This window comes from Dreissena polymorpha, chromosome 2 (genome assembly GCF_020536995.1).
Source record: "Dreissena polymorpha isolate Duluth1 chromosome 2, UMN_Dpol_1.0, whole genome shotgun sequence".
NCBI lineage: Eukaryota > Metazoa > Mollusca > Bivalvia > Myida > Dreissenidae > Dreissena > Dreissena polymorpha.
Genome location: NC_068356.1, coordinates 130831865 through 130849069, shown reverse-complemented (window position 1 = coordinate 130849069; position 17205 = coordinate 130831865). Strand labels below are relative to the sequence as shown.

The 17205-nt window shown below is 37.2% G+C and overlaps 1 protein-coding gene across 1 annotated transcript in view; it reads right to left on the bottom strand.

The window, feature by feature from the left end:
• LOC127869005 (uncharacterized) overlaps positions 1 to 17205 on the bottom strand; it is a 118016-nt gene that overhangs the window by 13780 nt on the left and 87031 nt on the right. Inside the window, exons 65-80 of the mRNA XM_052411250.1 lie at positions 16397 to 16561; positions 15387 to 15595; positions 14816 to 14951; positions 12527 to 12782; positions 11891 to 12004; positions 9711 to 9935; positions 9376 to 9551; positions 8742 to 8802; positions 8355 to 8532; positions 7237 to 7352; positions 6820 to 6970; positions 5805 to 6055; positions 5380 to 5509; positions 4943 to 5011; positions 3209 to 3315; positions 2240 to 2381 (exon numbers count right to left, since the gene is read on the bottom strand). Of these exons, the coding sequence (XP_052267210.1) occupies positions 2240 to 2381; positions 3209 to 3315; positions 4943 to 5011; positions 5380 to 5509; positions 5805 to 6055; positions 6820 to 6970; positions 7237 to 7352; positions 8355 to 8532; positions 8742 to 8802; positions 9376 to 9551; positions 9711 to 9935; positions 11891 to 12004; positions 12527 to 12782; positions 14816 to 14951; positions 15387 to 15595; positions 16397 to 16561 (2486 nt within the window). The remainder of the gene's footprint in view (positions 1 to 2239; positions 2382 to 3208; positions 3316 to 4942; positions 5012 to 5379; positions 5510 to 5804; positions 6056 to 6819; positions 6971 to 7236; positions 7353 to 8354; positions 8533 to 8741; positions 8803 to 9375; positions 9552 to 9710; positions 9936 to 11890; positions 12005 to 12526; positions 12783 to 14815; positions 14952 to 15386; positions 15596 to 16396; positions 16562 to 17205) is intronic.

Sequence of the window (17205 nt, the reverse complement as noted above, 5' to 3'; positions counted from 1 at the left end):
TTTTCTCACATCTTGCCTACGTTTTGACCTTTTCCAGACATGGTTGCCGGTCCATTTGTGGTAATGATCTATCCAATCATAACTCATATCCTTAAACACCATACACCCTTGCCAACCCATCCTCTTTAATGGAAAATTATGTTACGAACAATTGTACATCTGCAACCAACCCCTGATAGCCAGGACACCCTTCAGTTTGCAGTAGTAGTGCAGCATATCTCCTCTATCCTTACTGATCATAATAACTAGGGATGGCAAAATTATTCGAATATTCGAATATTCGATTGAATGGTCAGCATTCGAATAATAAAAATGATATTCGCAAATTCGCATTTTTTATTCAAACGTAATTTCACCAATATTTAATGACCTGCGAACCGCTTACTAAAAAGCAACCGAAACCACCTGGGAGTTACATGTTTGACGTGACGTTCTTCGTGTCAAACTGATAACGCGGCCCGTAGCGGTGTTGATTGCGCAATGCAATATACACGCTCTAAGAAAGGCCCCGACTGTTGTTTGCCAATAGGGTGCCAATTAACGGTTTCAATTGACTGGCGAATATTAATTAAGTTTTGTGATCACAGTATGTAAAGCCTTTTAAATGTGTGAATTACTCAAATCGCGCAATGCAATATACTTACTATATGAAAGGGCCCGAACTGTTGTTTGTCAATTAGGTACCAATTAAGGGCTTCACATTACTTGCGAATAATAATTTAGTTTTTGTGATCACAGTTTGAACAGACATTTAAATAATGTGAATAACTCAAAAGTAACAGATGATATAAACTAAACAATCATCAAGGAATCATAATTCAAATCTGAAAATGCCCCCAGCCCCTTCTGCAGTATGGAATACTTTACACGGTCTGTGGATAAGAAGACCGCAAAGTGTAATGTGTGTAAACTTAGTTTTACATATGCGCGGTGTGCTACAAATCTGTGGAATCATAAAAAAATAAAATTCTATGACACGATGTTTTCCATTCTATTTGTGCCCGATCACAGTATCGGTCATAGTATTAATCGACAGCGATACAATTTTTCGATAGCAACGTTAATAAACAGCCTCGTATTTAGCAAACGGATATAACTTACTAACCAATGGAAATTAACAAATAACAAGGTAAAATCATGCGAATATTCGAATATTCGATTGAATGAATTTGCGAACATTCGAATACCGATATTGGTATTCGATGCCATCCCTAATAATAACCTTTAAATACCTTTTTTTATTCTTAACTTTTGGTATCTATAACTCCAAACTCTATATGAACTGACTCCTCACACCCTACCTACCTTAGTCCTCTTACTGATTCATTATAAACAATAAAATTCAACTCCCCACCCACTAGTTTCTCACATCCTTTCTACCTTAGTCCACTTGCTGATCCCTTATTACCTAAAATACCACATTCCCCACACTCATTTCTCACACCTTGTCTACGTTAGCCCACTTGCCGATCCCTTCACCCTGCTGCCTCTTACATCAGACTCCCACACACACACACACTGCTCACCCCCTGCCTACCTCTGTCCTCTTTCTAGCTGAGATGCCATTGAACCTGCAGTGGAAGGTCAGCATGCTCTCCACACTCCCCACCCACCCAATTGCTGCTCACCCTCTGCCTACCACTGTCCTCTTGCTAGCTGAGATGCCCTTGAACTTGCAGTGGAAGGTCAGCAAGCTCTACACACTCCCCACCCACCCACTGCTCATCCCCTGCCTACCTCTGTCCTCTTACTAGTGTCAATGCCCTTGAGCAAACAGTTGAAGGTCAGCGTGCTCTCCACACTCCCCACCCACCCAATTGCTGATCACCCTCTGCCTACTTGTGTCCTCTTGCTAGCTGAAATGTCCTTGAACTTGCAATGAAAGGTCAGCATGTTCTCCAAACCTCCCACCCACCCACTGCTCATTCCCTGCCTACCTCTGTCCTCTTGCTAGTGTCAATGCCCTTGAGCAAACAGTTGAAGGTCAGCACGCTCTCCACACTCCCCACCTACCCACTGCTCATTCCCTGCCTACCTCTGTCCTCTTACTAGTGTCAATGCCCTTGAGCAAACAGTTGAAGGTCAGCATGCTCTACACACTCCCTACCCACCCACTGCTCATCCCCTGCCTACCTCTGTCCTCTTGCTAGCTGGGATGCCCTTGAGCAAACAGTTGAAGGTCAGCATGCTCAACACACTCCCCACCCACCCACTCTCCCACTGCTCATCTCCTGCCTACCTCTGTCCTCTTGCTTGCTGGGATGCCCTTGAGCTTGCAGTGGAAGTGCAGCATGCTCTCCACGCTGAGGTAGCTGTCCAGGGCGTCCTCCTGGGGACAGTAGCCCACCATGCGCCCCACTGAGGACGAGCCGGGAAGAATCCTGGAATAAATAAACATGTGTGTGAAGTGTCGTCACAGATAAGCCTGTGCAGTCCACACAGGCTAATCAGGTCCAACACTTTCCTCCTTAACACGGAGGAAGACAAGATTTAATTTGAATAAAAATACCATAAAAGCAAAAAGTGTTTGTCCTGATAAGCCTGTACACTTTAGCATATTATGAAAAATATATCTATATTGTTTCATGTTGATACAAAGAAAACTTTGTTTTGCTTGCTTGTGGTGCCAATTACACTCTTACAATGATATTTAACTCTTCAAAGAATATTGCAACATATACAAAAACAAGACTATTGCCAAGCAATATATGTCCCCTACCGGCTCCACCATTGTCAGAATTTTCTTTATTTATTTGTTGCCATAGCAACCAGAATTTTTGACATAGGAACACAATTAAATGACGTGCATAATGTCCACATTGACATCTATCCATGTTTCAAGTTTCATGAAAAAATATGGAGAACTTTTAAAGTTATCGCAGGATCCAGAAAAATGTGACAGACTGACGGACTGACAGACAGACTGCCAGACACACAGAGAGCAAACCATAAGTCCCCTCCGGTGAAACCGGTAGGGGACAATAACATCTTCAACTTTTATACAATATAAACAAAACTAAACAGTTTTGAATCAATACACTGAAAACTGAGAGGCTGGTTCAAGATAAAAAGTACAGCATTACAATGGAGTTATTATCAATATGATCTAATGTTGTTTTAGACAATTTTACAAATTGAAATACATGTATACAGACAGATAGCTGGATGCATTTCTGGATGCATTTTGGTGGAAGTCTCAGATAAATACCTGGATCCAAGAACTGAAGTGAAGCCATCTGATGCATTAATGCAGCCGGTGAGTATTTTAAATGTTGTTGTCTTTCCTGCACCATTGATTCCCAGAAGGCCAAAACACTGAAAACAGAAGAATTGTATGCAATACCTGGTAGAAGTGTGGAATCAGATGTGGTTAACTTATATTTCAGATGACATTTACTATAAGTCTGCATTCAATGTAAATGAAATGTGTCAGCACAGGCTTATTCATCAGGGACAACACTTTCCGTTTTTAAGTAATTTTTGGTTTAAAAGACGTCTCTTCTTAAAAAAAACAAGAGCTGTTTGTGAAACACAATGCCCCCTACTGCGCCGCTTTAAAGCCATATATTTGACCTTTGGCCTTGAAGGATGACCTAGACATTTCACCTTTCAAAATGTGCAGCTCCATGAGATACGCTTGCATGCCAAATATCAAGTTGCTATCTTCAATATTGCAAAATTTGACCTTTGACCTTAACCTTTGACCTTAAAGAATGACATTGACCTTTCACCACTCAAAATGTGCAGCTCCATGGGATATGCATGAATGCCAAATATCAAGTTGCTATCTTCAATTTTGCAAAATTTGACCTTTGACCATGAAGGATGACCTTGACCTTCACTTTTCACCACTCAAAATGTGCAGCTCCATGAGATGCATATGCATGCCAATTATCAAGTTGCTATCTTAAATATTAAAAAAGTTATGGCCAATGTTAAAGTTTTCGGACGGACAGACGCCATATATTTGACATTTGACCTTGAAGGATGACCTTGACCTTCACCTTTCACCACTCAAATTTTTTAGCTCCTTGAGATACACATGCATGCCAAATATCAAGTTGCTATCTTAAATATTGAAAAATTTATGGCCAATGTTAAAGTTTTCGGACGGACAGACGCCAAATATTTGACATTTGACCTGAAAGGATGACCTTGACCTTCACCTTTCACCACTCAAAATGTTTAGCTCCATGAGATACACGTGCATGCCAAATATAAAGTTGCTATCTTCAATATTGAAAAAGGTATGGCCAATGTTAAAGTTTTCAGATGGACGGACAGAAACGCCATATATTTGACATTTGACCTTGAAGGATGACCTTCACCTTTCACCTCTCAAAATGTGCAGCTCCATGAGATGCACATGCATGCCAAATATTAAGTTGCTATCTTCAATATTTACAAAGTTAATGCCAATGTTAAAATTTTTGGACAGACAGACGCCATATATTTGACATTTGACCTTGAAGGATGACCTTGACCTTTTCACTTTTTCACCAGTCAAAACGTGCAGCTCCATGAGATACACATGCATGCCAAATATCAAGTTGCTACTTTCAATATTGAAAAAGTTATGGCCAATGTTAAAGTTTTTGGCATATATTTGACATGTGCCCTTGAAGGATGACCTTGACCTTCACCTTTCACCACTCAAAATGTGCAGCTTCATGAGATGCACATGCATGCCAAATATCAAATTGCTATGTTCAATATTGAAAAGTTATCGCCATTAAAGTTTTCGGACGGACGGACAGACTGACATACTGATGGACAGTTCAACTGCTATATGCCACCCTACCGGGGGCATAAAAACAGTTAAGGCAGAAAATGTCTTCCCAGATAAGCCTGTGCGGATTGCAGATCTATAAAGACACTTTACGCACTTGCATTTAGGTAAGTTTTCCCTAAATTCAGCTGATTAATCACTGCTTAATCATACCTGATTGGCTGGCACACCAAAACTGAGCCCGTTCACTGCTTGCAACTCAGTCTTCCCACTCTTGTATACCTGCACAGAAATAATGATGTGTGAGCATTCCATGCGCAGTTAAATAATGTCATTAGAACCGGTAGATTTTATTTGTATTTATTCATCAAGTTCATTTTAAAGAATTAAACTTGATATGTTGTTTTCAGCAATGTCCCATAGTTTATTTAAAACATAAGTGCTTGAAAACAAGTGCCTGGTGTAATTGCTATAACCACTGAATGCTAATCATGAAACTAATATACTGTTCTTTGAAAGCTTTAATGTCAGTTCTGGGAACAAATATAAATGACATCAATAAACTATTAAAAAAAGCACTAAACATTGGTGAAATAATTTATGAGTGTAAAATAGATTTGTATGTCTGTATATTTAGTTTATTCGCATACCTTATGGAGATTGCGCACCACGACCACATCCTGGCGACAGTCTCCTCGATCAATGCGCACTTTCTCTGCTGAAACATCAACATCTTCGTCTGCAGGCCCGTTCATGCCCAGGTAGCGTTGTCTAGAGTTGCTTAAACAGTGTTGATGAATGTATACATTTGTCAATTCCTGATTTGATGTAAAATTGTATTAGACCATTGCAAAAATCCTAGGACAGCATGAAAAACATGATTTCAGAAAATCAATATACAAAATGTAACATCATAAAATATTTAATTTTATCTTCTCTTATATGATAATAGACTAAAGAAATTAATACATTTGCATTTGCAAAGTAAACAGGTACCGCTATAAGAAACAAAAATCCTATTTATAATAGACTGTTAATTTTTTTAAAGGTAATTAAAAAACACTTTAGAAATTACCTTCCACAACAGCATTTCAAGTCCATCACTATGGTCAGAACAAAAAAGACAAATGTTTCAATTCCCATGGCAATGAGATTCCAGCCAATCATTTCCAGGGTAAAGGGTCTGTTATAGGCATCATAGTCAAAGCGTTCGTAGATGGTGGTCCGCACCTGATTCTCAATTAAATCCATGAATCCAGAGGCGAGAGCATACGGCGGGAAGATAAGGAATACGTAGTGACAGATGCGGTACCCCTCAGCGGCCTCCTATGTGGACATAATCAACAAAATTGCAAAAGTTGTGGTAGATAGCATCCTTTTAATTATTTTAATTAAAGAAGAATGATGATTCTTTCTGCAGATGGATTGCCATTGGACTATATATTTTCAGCTGTATGTAAATATTTTTAACCTATTGTAAAAAGAATAGACAAGTGTTCGTTGGAAAACAGTCCATTCAAACAACATGGTCTAAGGTTTAAGTAGCTAATTGCTTAACACAAATTGTTTTGATTGGTCAAAGTTAAGCCTCTGTTAAATAGCAATTGAAAGTACTCTTTTTGAAGAACTAAAAAGCATAACAGTCAAACATAAATGTGTCTTCTGCTAGAACATTTTAAACTTGAATTCATCATTAGCAATTAAAATTAATTATAAACATAAACTACATCCGCTAATATCTGGCTTTCCATGAAATGCGAATTGTTTGACTCGCATAATGCAAAACGGGTCTTATACTAAATGCGACAGCCTGGTCAGGATCTACCCTGTCTTCTAATGAGGCAACAACACCTTCATGACTTTATAGCAATTGACCAGGCTGATCTATACTGGTGGCATTTAGCATAAGACCCACTTTTTACATTATGCCCCATGTTTGTTGTTGAACATAAGTGCCATGGCTGACCAGAAGATCCAATAAGATAGTACAGGATCACTACAATTAGTTCATGATTTGAACTTTTACAAACATCATAAAAGTGGGAACTTAACATGAACAAACTTATATCATCAAATAACCCTTTTCATACCTCGCTAAATGCTCGCCACCAATTTAACGCGAAGATGACAATGATCGTTATAATGCCGATGAAGTTCAGGAAACAGAACAGTGTGAAAAACGCTGCACCCGATGATGAAAACCGCTTTGAGAAGCAGTAACAAAGGGTTATGGTTGACGACCTGGAAACAGAAACATTTGCAAATTGGCACTGCATTATTATTTTATGACGTGTACATTTAAACTTTTTATAAATTATATTTAAATTACTATTTGAAATAATTTTGATTGTATTTTTTATGATGCAATTGATAATAAATGATAAAATTCAAAAGACTTGACTATATATAATTTAATTCAAACAATTATGGTAACAGAATTGTTTTAGTGCCATACTGCATAAAATGTCACACAAAGTTAACAAAGGTACTGAAACTTGTAACCTTACCCAAACAGTGCCAGCAGAACACATACAGCTCCAAGATTTTCTCTATCCCAGAATGATGCAGGTTTGAAGATGAGGATAATAATGGCAGCTATGCCTATTGATATACCCATAATCATCTGAAACATTACAGGAAAAAAACAAGTGTGACAATTCATGTGACCAAGTACAGTCAGCATCGGCTAATTAGCGCCAACACTTTCTTCTTTTAAGTAATTTTCCTTTAAAGGAAGTCTCTTCTACACAAAAATCAAGTCTATGCCGAAAGTGTCATCACTGATAAGCCTGTGGCTTGATATATTGATCTAAAACTGTACTTGTGAAAAGAAAAGTTTCTATGTTAAAGCCAATTATTTGTGTATTGTTCTGATAGAACTGGGCATAATACATGTGCATAAAGTGTCGTCCCAGATTAGCCTGTGCAGTCCGCACCGGCTTATCAGGGACAACACTTTCCGCCTAAACTTGATTTTCGGTAAGGAGGGACTTCCTTGAAACTAAAATTACCATTAAAGCTGAAAGTGTCGTCCCTGATTAGCCTGTGCGGACTGCACAGGCTAATCTGGGACGACACTTTAAGCACATGAATTTAGCCCAGTTTTCTCAGAACAAGACACATTTTATTGACTAAAGTGCAAGTAAACAGGCATTTCCTAGTTCAAAATACTGAGTTTGTGCAGAAGGTGACTCATATAAGTTCACGAGCCACTGTGTGGATCACTGAAGGATGAAAAGTGTTCACGAGCCACTGTGTAGATCACTGAAGGATGAAAAGTGTTCTGCCCATCTACCCTTCATCGTATGATAAATTTTAAGTTTCAATTAATTTGCTTGAGGAATGCTTGTAGGTGGCTGCAAAACCTTACTAAGACATTTTATTAACTGACTGCCTAACATACCAACAAGCCCACCAAGTGACTGAGTGACTCCAATATGACCCTTCCCAGCAGAAGTAAATCAAACTTCTCAAGTATACACAATAAAAATTGATTTAAACCTGCAGTTAATTCTTATAAATATGGAAAATCTCAAGTGAATGTCATTGTTAATTCTTTTTATGACTTTGGATCATTGATACCATTATAGGTCAAGGTCACTTCATAAGGTCACAGTGTTCATACCATGTCCCAGATGAAGGAGGAAATCCAGTACACAAATGACCCGATGCCTGCTATGAACTGCATGTGTTTCTCACGACTTAGGAACTCTGTGACTAGGTACAGCAGGCAGCCAATCGGGACGAACGTGAAGGCGATCAGGATGATAAGAGCGATGCCAATATCCGCAGCAGCAAACAGCCTGTACAGAGAGGAAACGACAGTTAATTTTCCCTGATAATCAATACTTAGGAGCTGCTGACTCTATCGTTTAAACACAGTTGCAGTTGCAATAAATTACACAGAATTGTAATTATCAAAACATTTTAAATAATACTTGAAGAAAATCATTTCTGTTTAAAGGTAAGCATTTGATTTGATTTTACAATAATTGCAAAAAAAGATACATACATGGATTGTTTTGAAAGCTTCTGCTTTCCGAACACAAATGGATGGTTGTAGGTGGAAATGCCTGTAAACAAGAATGTGTATAATTATTTATGATAGAAAATGTATCAATGAGTCATACAAGTACAAAAAAGGCATATTTATATGTATGTATTCGTTTACTTATTCAGATCGCAGAAATGCCATGCAAACATTGATCTTATGCTGTACTTCATAAGACCAATTTTTGCATGGATATCATAAATAAGCACTAAGAACACAAACATACAAAATATTGCCTAAAAATATACATATATGAGTTCTAAAATCATAGTTTTCTATTAAATGTTACTAATACCACTGACAATTAGATCACGAATCATTTGTCATAAAAAAGTAACAATCAAGCATAGAAAGTAATGCATAACTTCATATAAAATTTGATATTTATACAGAAAATCACGTACAGTCTAACCTGCACAAACGACCACTTGTATAAGAAATACACATGTATATATTTTTGTCCCCAAAAGGATCCACAAATATATAAGTAACAAACAATAAATATAACTTATAGAACAACTAAATTTTGTTTTGCAAGCAATCTATACCACCATTTACCAGAATTATCTGAGGTAAAAATGCCATCTATTCGTACCATATTGTTCACTTTGCTTTCCCGCCCTAGCCATGAGAGCTCGTAGCAGGCCGTTGCTATAGGCATTATAGAATGAGGGCATGGCATGGTAACCCTTGTTGTTGTACCAGATCTTGGCGTCCAAAACTGGCATATTATTGTCATCTGTACCATCACTGAACTCAAATCCACCAAACCTGTAAACCATGTCTGTGGTTAATGAGGTTACTTTATACCATACATGCCATATTGATTGGTTTCATTATGATTCAAGGCTATCAATTCCTATCTATCAGGACTAGTATTAATTTGATTTGGCAATACAAATATAATAATTTTATAACAAAGTACTTCACCTCTTTGTAATGAACTGTTCAAAGGTCTCTAACAGGTACTGCGAGATGTTTTTGTGGTTCACAAGATCAACAAGAATGTCGCCGGTAGCAGAGCGGAATTCTGGGATTGAAGCGTTGTTATTGGTAGCAGCACATGAGTACTTGTTGTCATCACACTTACACGTCATATGCTGGTAGCTGGTGTTGTGGTATGAGGTATCGGGGTCGACACATTCATATGGGGAGCTTTAATATAATAATGATAGTCATGACATAAGTAAAAGTCAACAAAACAAGTCCCAATGCTCCATTTATAGTGCTTTTAAGGAGTTCTGTTGACAATTTGTCATGACAAAACTAAAACAAGAAACCGTCGGAGACGGGTGATGCTCCCCAAAGTTTTTTTTTTATACAATATTGCACTATATTTTCAGATAAAAGGAAACGTCTTTAGGGCAAGTAGTTGGGGGGACAATAATTTTTTTATAGAAAATTTCAAAGGGCCATAACTCTGTGAAAAATCATCCGACCAGAACCCGCTAATAATATGCACATCTCCTCTTGATAGTGAAGCTTCCCATAAAGTTTCAGTGAATTCCTGTCATAAGTTGCTGAGAAATAGCCCGGACAAGAATTGCACTATATGTACAGTTAATGGAAAATTTCAAAAATTGCAAACGACTAAACTCTGTGAAAATCATCCGACCAGAACCCGCTGATAATATGCACATCTCCTCTTGGTAGTGAAGCTTCCCATAAAGTTTCATTGAATTCCGGTCATTAGTTGCTGAGAAATAGCCCGGACAAAAATTGTGCATGGACTGACAGACAGACAGACAGACAGACGCACACACGGACAGACAAAGCGGCGACTATATGCATAAAAATGCACAACACAAAAAAGAGAGAAACAGAAGTACAGAAAGACAATGGAAAATATATACACCACTCTTCTTCTCATAAATTTTGGGGATAAGAATTAAATCTATTCTACATACAGTCGAAACTGACCTAACGTCCACCTGAATTTACCGGTCACCTGCAGACAACGGTCAGTCTGGAATTCCTCCGACGAAAAACACTCTATATTACACCTGAATTTAACGGCCACCTGTCCATAACGGCCAACGGCCACTATATTCAACTCCGAAATTCATATTTGAACTGAAATCAACGGTCACGCGTCAGTCGTCTCGAGTCGCGAAAATTAAAAACACTGCACATCATTTGTCCGTCTATTTTGCGGTTAAAGCATTTGATAGCGGTAATTTCCTTTGATATTATAAAAGCGGCCCGCTGCGAGTAAACAAATAATAAGGTGTTGAGAAGGTTTGTTTTCCAGGGATAATTGTGGGGGTTTCTTCAACAGAAAATATGTCATAGTTTTTGACATGTTTAAAGTAATAATCGCTAATTATATGATTGCTAATTAGTACATTGTACTTACAACATTGAGTATCGATTTTAAAATAACATTTTCGGATCATTCTTTAAAAGAGCTTTCTAGCGTTCACAATACTTTTAAAAGCAATCGGAATAATAAATCACGGAATAACAATAAGTGGTAAACTTAAGTTCCCCACATTAGAGGAGCAAGTCAAGTGTTTGAAACTATTCGCATCTGGAAAAAGTTCGCGTGTAATAGCAAGTGAGCTCTGTGTTGGACGTACGCAAGTATAGAATGTGCTTAAGCGTAAGCGAGAAATTATGGAGAAGTATGAATCGAATGCAAATGTGAGTTTGAAGCGTTGTATTTGGTATGAGGTTGTTGAATTAAAATGCTTTTTGCGTGATGTTTGCGTACGAATAAATTTTAACAAACGTTTTGCGTCTTTTTCTTTTAAAAACGGCACGTCACACGTTTTTTTTACTGAATGATCGAGATGCATGAGTAAACAATAACACTAGCGTTGATAAATTCATTGCTTTAGTTTAATAACAATATGAAATTAAATCAATCTATAAGATATTATTATGTATTAGTCAATGTAAGTAAATTCTGTAATCATGCTTAGTTAACACTGTATGCAAACAACTGGGTGGGATAACGAGTTAGCACTACTACCAACTGACAAACCATCTTAAAATTATGATCCGAATTCAACGGTCACCTGTGGACAACGCTCACTTTGGCCATTTCCCTTGACTGACCGCTGAATTCAGGTTTGACTGTATAGTAATTAATGTACAGAATAACTTACCCTAGTTTTTCTGCAAATGATGCATTGATACAAGATGTGCTATAGCCAGGCTTCTGCATAAATGTATGTACAATGTCCAGGCCATCCAGTCCAGTTTGGGGCAGTGAACGTTGTCTGAAAATGTTTTTTTATTATAGTCATCAATTAAATCATTTCAGGTTTATTTTTACAATGATCATTGTGACTAGAACATTGAAAATACTTTAAACTAACTTGCTCATGTCAGAAAGGATTCTTGCCAAACACAACAATTGCTGCATGATGCAAAAATAGGTCTTATGCTAAATGCGTCCAGAACAGCTTCAGACCAATCTGAACATACCAACTGTTTGGTCAAGAGCAACGCTGTCTGCTATCGAGGCACAACAGGTTCCATGAGCGCACAAAGAGGCTTATAGATGCCAAAGCAGACATTTTATCCTTATCTCAACAAATGAGCAAAAATCACCAAACCTCATATTGATTGAGCATTCTTAGTTTCAAATTGACGTCCAGTTGAAACATTTAGTATGACAATTTAGAATAGTCTGTTGTTTGAAAAATCTGTTAATAAGTGAAAAAAGAACTAAAAATCGAATGAAGGTTAGTGTATAAAACACAGCACACAAGTTGAGTTGACACTGGAGTCTGTCTTACTTGTTGAATGAGTAGGCACCTGGACCATACATGGCAGGTGACAGGATAATACTTGGGGACTCCGTCTCTGTGGGTTTCACGAGATAGAGACCGCATGCAAGCAGGAACAGTAGCAACGGCAGTATTAAAACGGCCACAAGGAGCTTCCAGTTTCGAATGTAGTGCAGGAATCGCTTAGTAAGCAGGGCAAATATGAGAGACAAACGGGAGCTACTGTGGACTGTCATCTTGTTTAGGTGCTCTCTGCTACTCGAGCCTGTATTGGTGTATGAATGTTAGTTTAATTATTGCTGTACACAATGTGTAATTACGGCTTAAACAATTTTTTTCACATTAATGCAAATATAAATGTGGAATATACATACAAATTATAACAAATATATAAGTTACAATATGCTTTTACGGCTTAAACAATTTTTTTTCACATTAATGCCAATATAAATGTAAAATATGCATACAAATTATTACAAATATATAGGGTTTTTTAACCACTGTAAAACAAAAACAATGCCATTTTGTAAGTAATTCATATTTCAATCAGAATGAAATGTTATTTTTAAATATTGAATTCATTATGTACCTACAAAACACACAAATTTCCGGGAAAGGGTGAATGCTTGAATTGGCATTTATTATCTGGTATACGAAACAAGACTATTGCCAAGCAATATAGTCCCCTACCGGCTTCACCATTGTCAGAAATTCCACCATTGTCAGATTAAAAAAAACAACAAGAGATGTGTTTGTCAGAAACACAATGCCCCCTACTGTGCCGCTTTGAAATTATTTTTTTTTTGGACCTATGACCTTGAAGGATGACCTTGACCTTGAACTTCCACCACTAACAATGTGCAGCTTCACGAGAACGCTGCTTTGAAATTTTTTATTTTTTTTTGAACTTTGACCTTGAACTTCCACCACTCAAAATGTGCAGCTTCATGAGATACACATGCAGGCCAAATATCAAGTTGCTATCTTCAATATTGAAAAAGTTATGGCCAATGTTAAAGTTTTCGGACGGACAGACGCCATATATTTGACATTTGACCTTGAAGGATGACCTTGACCTTCACCTTTCACCACTCAAAAAAAATGTTCAGCTCCATGAGATACACATGCATGCCAAATATCAAGTTGCTATCATCAATAATGCAAAAGTTATGGCCAATGTTAAAGTTTTTGGACGGACGTACAGATGCCATATATTAGACATTAGACCTTGAAGGATGACCTTCACCTTCACCTTTCACCACTCAAAATGTGCAGCTCTGTGAGATGCACATGCATGCTAAATATTAAGTTGCTATCTTCAATATTGAAAAAGTTATGGCCAATGTTAAAGTTTTTGGACGGACAGACGCCATATATTTGATATTTGACCTTGAAGGATGACCTTGACCTTTCACCACTTAAAATGTTCAGCTCCATGAGATACACATGCATGCCAAATATCAAGTTGCTATCTTCAAAAGTGCAAAAGTTATGGCCAATGCTAAAGTTTTTGGACGGACAGACAGATGCCATATATTAGACATTTGACCTTGAAGGTTGACCTTGACCTTTACCTTTCACCACTCAAAATGTGCAGCTCCGTAAGTTGCACATGCATGCCAAATATCAAGTTGCTATCTTCAATTTTGAAAAGGTTATGGCCATTAAAGTTTTCGGACGAACGGACAGACTGACATACACACATACTGACTGACACACTGACGGACAGTTCAACTGCTATATGCCACCCTACCGAGGGCATAAAAATTGTTACCATAGCAACCAGAGTTTTTGATGTAGGAACAAAATGAAATGACGTGCGTAATCTCCATATTGCCATCTATCCATGTTTCAAGTTTCATGAAAAAATATTAAGAACTTTTAAAGTAATCGCAGGATCCAGAAAACCACCATTTTCAGCAGTATTCTTAGTCTATTTGTTGCCATAGCAACCAGAATTTTTGACATAGGAACAAAATGAAATGACGTGCATACTGTCCATATTGCCATCTATCCATGTTTCAAGTTTCATGAAAAAATATTAAGAACTTTTGAAGTTATCGCAGGATCCAGAAAAGTGTGACTGACTGGCGGATTGACAGATTGACAGACAGACAGAGCGCAAACCATAAGTCTCCTCCGGTGAAACCGGTAGGGGACAATAAACATTTAAAAGTGTACAGTTGCAGCTAAATGCCATCTCAAGTACTTTTAATAAAGATTTTATGTACATATAAAATGCATTAAAAAAAATTCAAAAGGATGCCATCTATGTAGCCTATCCGACTGTTTTCGCACCGTTTGCCTCAAAGTCATGTTTCCACTCCCCGTCTGTAGAGCTCTTGTCCTCCTCTGATTGGCTGTCCATCTGCCTAAGTGTCTCTGGTTGGATAATGTGACCTGCGTCTGCTGCGGCACACACCTTCAGGAACACCTGCAGGGGAAATGTCTCACTGATGTTAAGTGCTTGTGCATACATTATTGTCCCAGATTAGCCTGTGCAGTCCACACAGGCTAATCTGGAACAAAACTTTTTGTGTATTTAGAATTTCTTCTTTAAATTAAAGGTTACATAATCTTTATCATTTTTGTCAAGGGATAATTCACCCCTTGTCATGAGTTTTTAAAGGAATTAAAGGTTAGTTAAGTTGTTTGTTTTTATTACAAAATTTAGATAAGAGTGCTTGGCCTTAAAATTATTTCAATATGTGATGTTTTTATGTAAAATTTATAAATGTCAATGTATATACTGTAATGTACTATTTGAGTTAAATTAGACCCATTATGAAACTCAACTTCAGATAATTTAAAATTAAACATTTAATTCACTTCATGCATATTATTATTTATATAATTATTGACAGCTTACCTCCTGCAGTTGAGGATCTGATATTCCAAAAGACTCGATGTCCAGTTCGTATTTGCGAGACTCCATTTCCTGGAAGAACTGATCAAAGTTTGTTGCTGCTGCTGTTGACGCGGGCACCACAAAGGTCATGTCAGAGCCGGTCATCTGTTGGAGTTTTGATCCTGGGATCCAACGGGTGATCAGGGACAATATAGGCACCGGATCAGGGTCTGCCAATGGGAAATTGTTTAATATTAAGTTATCTAACACAAACACACAAATAATAACATTTAACACTTCAAAAATTTGTATAGTAGTAGTCCTCAGATAAACTGTTCCTTACTGAAAAATAACACATGTTTAAAAAAAATTCTTATTGTAGAATTCAATGAAAATTGTATTCAAATAATCTAAAGCTAAAATGCAAAGTTTTTCAGATTCAATAAATATTATCAATAATTTATACCTTCATGACAATAATAATACAAATTAAACATTTTATTTTGACATATATTAAGTAGACTTTATTGTTGTAACAAGAACAATTTTTATTTGTAACAAACATATTCTTGAAAATATTCTTTGAAACATAAAAGTTAATGGAAAAGATTTAGCAAAATTATTCTGGCCGGCCCCACAACTGTACAATCTCTCAATCACAAACAAAAAGTATCAGGAATTGCATTATAAAGAGCAGATAGGATGTCAAATTTGGATTTATTAGAAAAATGCCAACAAATGGAGGACAAATGAAATCCAAGATTAAGCAGATATATCCAGTTGTCACAAGAAACATGTTAATGATTGCTTGACCGGATATATCCAGTTGTCACAAGAAACGTGTTAATTAATGATTGCTTGACCGGATATATCCGGTTGTCGCAAGGGAAGGGTTAATTTTAAAAGTTATCAATTAGCATGCTTTTATATTTTCATCTTTGACTTCAATTATTTTAATTAATATTGAAGATGAACACTTAGTTGGGATTTGAGAACATTTTCAGTAAAGGACCATGTTTGTTCTTTCCCACCTTGTTTAGTAGATGTGATGGTCAGTCGATGACCGCTTGCCAGGTGGTGCTTGAGGAACATTGGTGACCCCTGACACAGCAGACGGCCCTCGTGTAGAATGGCGATCTGGTCACTGACCACGTCTGCTTCGTCAAGGTGATGAGTGGACAACAAGATGGCCGCTCCTGTTAATGCAAATATTGGTTTGATTTGTCAGATTTTCAGATACAAATACAATCTTCATGTTCTTTTTCAGTAGGTATGTCAATGTTACCCAAAACACAGCTGTTTTCTCTAAGAAAATATACAAACACAAAGAAAAAGAAGAAAATGCTAATTTACAAATAGATAAATAACAGTATTATCAGTTACTCATATATGAACCCTTTACCACTTAGATACGCATTTTCACGCATTTGTAGTCCCTTAGAAAGTAAAATTTTAATTTAAGACTTTTCTTACTAGATTCAAGATTTTAAGGCTTCATCTCCAAACCTTAGATACTGATGAGCAGCAAACAGCATAAAACCTGAACAGCCTGCAAGTTACTCGCAGGCTGTTCTGGTTTTATGCTGTTTGTACATAGACATTTTAATTTTGCTTCTAAGTGCAAAAGGGTTAAAGGTGAGCTGTGGTTTAGAGATTTTAATTACCACCAATGAAGCGCACATGACTGTCATTCAATAGATCCCTTATCCCGTTTAGTACATGTATTTATTTTCAAGTTAAACATAAAACAAATTACCAGAAGAAACAAGACTATTGCCAAGCAATAAAAGTCCCCTACCAGCTCCACCATTGTCAGAAATTCCACCATTGTCAGAATATT